At 40.5% G+C, this 7,263-nt stretch overlaps 1 protein-coding gene across 1 annotated transcript; it reads right to left on the bottom strand.

Annotated features, from left to right (window-relative positions):
* Nucleotides 1–744: 744 nt before the first annotated feature.
* On the bottom strand, nt 745–4,167 carry LOC101299118 (E3 ubiquitin-protein ligase At4g11680-like). The gene is made up of 3 exons (XM_004287436.1): nt 3,688–4,167; nt 1,378–1,497; nt 745–1,113 (listed from the first exon to the last, which is right to left on the bottom strand). The coding sequence occupies exons 1-3, from the start codon at nt 4,115–4,117 to the stop codon at nt 833–835; spliced, it is 831 nt and encodes a 276-aa protein (XP_004287484.1). The 5' UTR covers nt 4,118–4,167; the 3' UTR covers nt 745–832.
* Nucleotides 4,168–7,263: the final 3,096 nt, after the last annotated feature.

Here is a 7,263-nt window from a genome sequence, read left to right as displayed (position 1 = left end):
CCAAAATGAGGAACCAACTCAATTGAAAGTAAACAAAACTAAAACCAAAGATGAGAAACCAAGTAAATTAAAAGTAAACAAAACAAAACAAAACCAAATATATTGCATTAGTATATATAACATAGCATTTCATCACACAATATTTAAATTAACTTAGTACGTTTTGTTAATTAGGAGTTGGTTTGCAACCAGATAATTTCTTTGGCCAAATCAAAGATGTCTGTACTTCAATTAATATTCCGTTGCTAAAATAGAACCAAAATTGTTTCACCTCAATAATTAAGAAAATAAATTTTCTCAACCTTGGTCTATGATACCACTACCCTATTTTAGATTGACTTCGATAACAATACCCTTTGTGAGATCTATGAAGAAAAAAAAATTGAGACACGGTACCCTATTTTAGATTGACTTCGATAACAATACCCTTTGTGAGATCTACGAAGAAAAAAAATTGAGACACGGTAATGAAGATAAGAGTTCAAAAATTACTTCCCAACCCACAACATCCTCAACAACAACTAATTATATAGAAGACAATCATATATCTAGGGTAAATGGTAATTTCGTGGTTTTTTAGAAATAGAGGACATAAACGGAATCACACCCACCAAAAGTAAGGGTAAAGTCGTCCGTGCACTATTCATGTGATGTGAACAGTGAATATAAACAGTAAACCATACTTTAGTATATAGTTAAATTGGCCAATGATTGTTGATTAACTAGACTACTAGAGTAAGAAAATTCCGTTGAGCGAGATTGATTTTTATATCAATGCAAAATTGAACCGATCTCTGAAAGTTTAATAATCTAATCGATCAGGCTTACAGAGTTACATTACTGGTCTTTGTCGACAAATTGGACATGGTTTAGGTAACCACCGATCAATGCATTCACGGTGATAAGTATGCTTACACCTGTGAAGCTCTGCGCGCTCATGACCTTCCTCAAACTCCCCCAGGCAAATGCAGCAGTCACCATCTATGTTGCTTCTGGATATTTCGTAGTATATGCTCATACCCAGCTGTGTTGCTTGTCCACCATCACCTGTTTCTATATCTTGTGCGGCTTGTTGACAACAGCTCACAAACACACAGACAAGCACGACCAAAACTACAAAGATAGGTAGTAGTCTCATGATAATCTGTAACCAAAGAATGGGTGGCCTTCCAGCCATGGAATTTCTAATTAAGAAAAAGGGCTTGTGGAAGGAAGCTGAGGGATCAAGAAAGAAATTGCTTTTGAAATTTCAAAGTTGCATGTAGTCTGAGTAATTAGTTAGCAGGACTCCCACACACACACACACACATAAATACTAGCAATTAGCAGTGTAGTACTAAAATATGTAACAATCGAGCATATCAGATGATTACTTACCAAGCCCAAGGGATGATGCAGAAACTGTTCTTTTAGGAAGAACACTGTAAGCAAGATAGAGCCAGGATGCTGACGGTGACTTGTTGCTGCCACTCTTCAGAAAGCCCATAACGCCACCCACTGTCAACAAACGTAACTGTGAGAGTCCAAACAATCAGTGCCATAGACTAAAGATTAACACCAAAAAAAGAAAAGTGACCTATTGAAGGACTTGACAAAATGCATAAGAACTGGACATGATAGACTGATGGCTAGGTTTGGGAACACGGATTGGACTGTGATAGGATACGGAATTAGATTTGATTGGTATGAGATTGGATTTTAAATGAAATCCTAAACCTTACCCTTTTGTTTTGTTAAAGCAGATTTTGAATAGAAATGGATACTTACTACTACTGTGAAAAAAAAAAAAAACAAACAGAGACTCAGATTCAATCAATCTCGCACCTCAACCTCCCACCCCCTCCTCTCCATCAATCTCGCTCGCACATCAATCTCTACATTCAGATTCATATTCAAATTCAATCTCAGAAGTCAGAACCCATCCTCCACTTTTGATGATTCTAGTCCAAAACCATCCTTCACTTTCATGATCCTAGCGTCCATTTCAGATCTGATCATTCACGGCGACACTCGGGGAGGTGATGTTGGTGGTGCTCACTGAGGTGAAGAAGACGGGGCGGACGAGGCTTATTGTCAACCGCGATCTCGTCGGCGACGATGTCCAAGCAGCGGTCGGTCGAGAATCCGTCGATCTCGTTGCAGCGGCGCTTCGATGGGGTCTTGTTGGTGTAGAAGTCGAGGGTCGTGCGCGAGTAGTCGATGGTCCTGCCATTGCAGCGGTGAAGACGAAGGTGTTTTGGTTGTTTTCCAGACGGATAAATTTAATAACACCTTTTCAACAAGATATGAGTAATCTGCTGAGGAGTTATCCATAAGTCCAAACACATCTTCCAGTCAGACAGGAAATAATTACTCAAATCCAGCCTTTATATCCGGCTAAACAAACGCCTCCGATATGTCTGTAACTCTGTATTGATCATTGCTGTCCAAACATCCAGACCACGGTCTTGGAACATGAGATGCAAATTGGAGAACTGAATCTAAACAGGTAAACATTTAACCATGTAGACCTCCTTTTAGAAAAAACCTTTTACAAGTAGGTAAGACCCATAAGGAATTTACGACTTGGTGACGTTCTTGACGAATACGGATACTTAAGTGAAAAAACTTTCCATCTGAAAGATAATTCCTAGAACAACGGATATTTACAGTTGCTTTTGTTTAGTACATGGTACTTAAATAGCTTGCAAAAATAAAAACACCGCCAAAATCCCTCTAAACCTTGTAAAATCCGTGTTCCTATAGCCATTAACGTACAAATCACATCTAAAGCCTTTCTTATGATGCTTGAATACATCAAGTCAGATTTTGGCTACCAGAGTACATTTGAGTATACTAATACTGATACAGTTATTGCAGACATACATATGCAAAGGTTTTCAGGTCACCAAATCAATAATTTCTCAACCCCAGGTCATGACAGGAGTCAACCTTTTCTATATTTGAAAACATAATCAAATTGGCCGCATACCTTCCTGAAGCCAGAATAACTAGTGCAAATTTATGTCATGAATGTTGAATTGTTAATAGTTTAAACAGTAAGTTCGGTAGCATTCAGGTTGCTAACTGCTCAATCTGATGGGATGTATCAGTTACTATTTACACAAATTGGAAAACAAGTGCACAACCAAGTCATGAATGCTGAAATGCAAACTCCAACCTAGCTTGCTTCTAAACACAGGGAAACAAGAGCGCCAATGAAGTGTACACATTCTGGTCATTGACATCACCACAAAGAGGACACTCAACCCAACCAAACTAAAAGCATTGTTGATTCTACCAGCCAAGCCAATACAAAACTGACAAACACAAACAAATAAGCCCGAAACAAAAGGAGCCACCGCAAGGTCACACCAAAGTCCCAAATACACATTACTGGAACCTTGTAAACTACACTGAAGATCACCAATCAAACACAAAGGTCTCAACTTCCTCGGCACTAGTAACCAGTTCAACACTTTAGGCCCAGAACATACTCACCATCCAAGTATTTCACTAATACCTAACACATTCGATATCTTCGCAAACTAATACAAGATGACAACTTCACAAAGCTAATGCAATAAGATACTTCTCCATGCCGAAAATCCATGCAATTCAAACAAGCTAATCATCAACAACAGCTGAAAACTTTACGCAATTCGAAAATGCTAAAATTGAAGCAAAGCTAGCTAGGGTTTAGTTTACCTCCAACAAGCACAGCATAAGCTAGGGTTAGCTTCTGAGACATCGACATCCCTTTTTTCTCGCTGCTATCCTCACCTCCCTCCTCGCCTCTACCGCTACTGTTATCACCTCCTCCTCCTCCACCAACACCTCCGCCGCCGCCTCTCCCGCCAAATTCGCCTCCGTCGCCGCCGCCGATATCGGGCTCGATCACGATACCCTTGGTCCAGGAATCAACGGTGAATAAGCTGGGAGCTGTAGGATCGGAGACCACTCCAAGCTTCAAGCTGCGAGCTTGATTAAAGTAAGGCTTGAATCGCAGACGCGGAGCTCCGGCGCCACTTAGAGAAAGAGAAGTGGAGGTTCGGGGGCTTAGGCGGTTGTGGAGAATTCCGGTTTGGGGTCGGTGGAGGAGAAAGGAGGACCGAGAAGAAACGCACAACTCTGCCATGTGAGAAATGTGAATGTCACTCTGCAGCTTCTCTCCAGAGGCGCACGCACGTCCGTCTTTTAACCAAAAATGCGGATGTGTACGTGTCAAGCAACCCATTAACTTCTTTCAAAGTTGCATGTAGTCTGACTCAGACTGTCTGAGTAATTTGTAAGCAGAGCGCGCGTGTATATATATATATATGTCTTTTTAAATAAGGACCTTTTTATAAAGTATAAATTTTTTTAATTTGATCTATTTTTTATCATATTTTCTCATCATAATTATTTACTATTTAGATATACATGATTTGGTCATCTCTATAAAATTTCAGTTAATTTAATTATCATTAAAATATTAAAAATATATAAAATTAATAAATAAACCGAATCTGTTTTGCATGAACCGTACGTTTTAAAAAAGATCTACTCATTTATATACCTAAAATCTAAACAGTTGAGATAAGAAAATATAATCAAAAAATTGAGCAAATACTGAAATCTATAGCTTATCTGAGGTAAGGAGATTCTTACCTGATAAGCATTCTCCGTCCGTCTTTTAACCAAAAAAGCGGATGTGTACGTGTCAAGCAAGCCAGTAACTTCTTTTTCGCGTGGGTCCCACCCACATATCTCTCCCTTACTCCTACGTCTTCCAGAAACATATTCTTCCAATCTTCTTTCACTTCTTATTTTTATCAGATTCACAAACCACGGTTCACAAATCTAGAAACATGAGACAACTTTTATACTTCTTTCATTTATGGATTTATTTCACAATTCACAAACCCCCGCAAAACAAATAAACCAAATTATATTAGATGATTAAATCACCAAATAGATTAGATTAGATCAAGAGGCATTACTTCTTGACTTTGTATAAAGCTTGATATAGCAATAATGGATCCGATGCTATCAATATTAATTCTTTTGATCTTGAATCCTTTCTTTCTTAATTTTCTGATCAGGGTTTTAAACTCATCCAAGGAAGAAGCTTCCCAATAATCAGAGGCTATCTTGCGTGAACGGAGTCCATAAAAGAAGTCGTGAACACACTCGGCCTCGAACAGTGTAGCGGTGGTGGCGACAACTACAGCCGTCGGACTCAGCCCAAACAACTGTTTCGACTTCAGGATCGATTAGTCGTCGGGGATCAGAGATGAGTCTCATCCGTCTCATCCCATGGTCAGCAGTGGATCGAAGAACTGATCTTTATTCCTTCTTTTGCCAGAACCCATTCCCAAATCAGAATCTTTAGTGTTGGAAGAACTGACCTTTATTCCTTCTTTTGCCAGAACCCATTCCCAAATCAGAATCTTTAGTGCTGGATTACGAAGATATCGGGTGAGAATAATGGAATCATCAAATTTGCCGACCCGCAAATTTGAGAACCACAACCAATCCAAAAAGAGAGGGAGAGAGAGAGGAGAGAGAGAGGGTTGATCATTAATTCATTATTCTACCTGTCAGTTTTTTATTTTTTTATTAGATGGTTATCAAACTGGCAAATTTGATTCCGAGAATAATGATATCGAGAAGGGAAAAAGAAGGAGAGAGCGCATCATGAGTATTGAGTTTAATCGGAGCAGATTTAGTGCACCAACGTGCACTTGAATCGGTCATGTGCAACTCACGTGCTCTAACAGATCCGTAACAGTATTAAGATTTTTACGGTCATGATAAACAATAATCAAATGAACATTGCTTTCACGAGAAAAGAAATTGAATTGCAAGAGGACGCCCCCTGCGCCACCATCGATGTCGACACTCCACCCTCATCGCCATGTCGCCGCCGTCAGACCACCAGAGGAGGACGCCATCCAACTTCACGATCCCAATCCCACGCAGCCTCGATCCAGATCGTGAATCCATACTCTATTACCCAAACATGTACGACCCTCCTCCATTTCTTCACCTACACCCGTGGTGGCGCCGCCGCTTGACCTGCCTCAACACCATGGCTCCGCCCAACAACGATCCCTACCCGACAGAAACCTCCCTCCCAACACACGGATTCATCAAACGTCAATCGAATTCGTAAAGTTCTGAGATACCTTCAAACCGCTGCCGGGTTTCCCCTCATTTCGCTTTGAAATTCCAGCCAACCACGTTCAATTCCAGATCGGCGCCGCCGAACGAGAAGGTGGGATCGAAAGGAGGTTTTGGGAAGAGTGGGACTTCGGGGTTTATGAAAGCTGAACAGATATGAATCATATGATTGATGGAAGTGTCAGATTCATAAAATGAAAAAAGGAATTTGATTAATCCCAAATGATTGTTAGGAGCAGATCGGGGGGAAGAGGTGAAGATGGTGAAAAATTTGTTCTCCAGTTCTTCAGAGTTCAGAAGGAAAAGTAATTATTCTCTTCCAGAATTTTTAATTTTTTCTTTGAGATAATCTTTCTTTTTGGATTTTACCCTGAGTTTGATAAATTAAATTGAAGATTTACTGTTATGTATTTTTACAGTGTTGACTATTTTTATCTTCTTAAGTGCATTAGTTTTGATGTTAGTGCATGTAGAATCTTAGATCAAACGAACGGTTCAGATTGCATAATCACTCTTGATTAACTTAAATCTTGATGTATACAAGAACTTTCGGAGTTTAATAAGGGAGTAAGGGAGAGATATGTGGGTGGGACCTATGAGAGAAAGAAGTTAATGGCATGCTTGACACGTATACACATCCGCATTATCGTTAAAAAACAGACGTGCGTCTCTGATTAGGGTATATATATATACAGAGAGAATGTGAAGCGGACGTCCGAACTCCGGCTTAAAGTGCGGACGTCATCCGTTCTCCGCCATCTCATGCCGGCGACGGCTTCTCACCTTCCCAGACGACAGCACAGGCTTCCAGGACGGCTTCTCTCCTTTCAGGACTAGCTGGCGACAAGTTTTTTCGGCCAACCTTGATCAATCATGGTGTTTTCCGTCCAGAGCTTCAATCCGACCGGAAAACTTGTCGCCAACCAGTCCTGGAAGGAGAGAAACCGTCCTAGAAACCTGTGCTGTCGTTCGGGAAGGAGAGAAACCGTTGCCGGTGTGAGATGGCGGAGAACGGACGACGTCCGCACTTTAAGCCGGTGTGCGGACGTCCGCTTCACATCCTCTCTGTGTATATATATATATATACGATTTTTCTCAGCTGCGGACGTCCGCACTAAA

Source organism: Fragaria vesca, linkage group LG1 (genome assembly GCF_000184155.1).
Source record: "Fragaria vesca subsp. vesca linkage group LG1, FraVesHawaii_1.0, whole genome shotgun sequence".
Lineage (NCBI taxonomy): Eukaryota > Viridiplantae > Streptophyta > Magnoliopsida > Rosales > Rosaceae > Fragaria > Fragaria vesca.
Note: the sequence above shows the minus strand (reverse complement) of the source record. Positions and strands in the feature narration are given on the sequence as shown.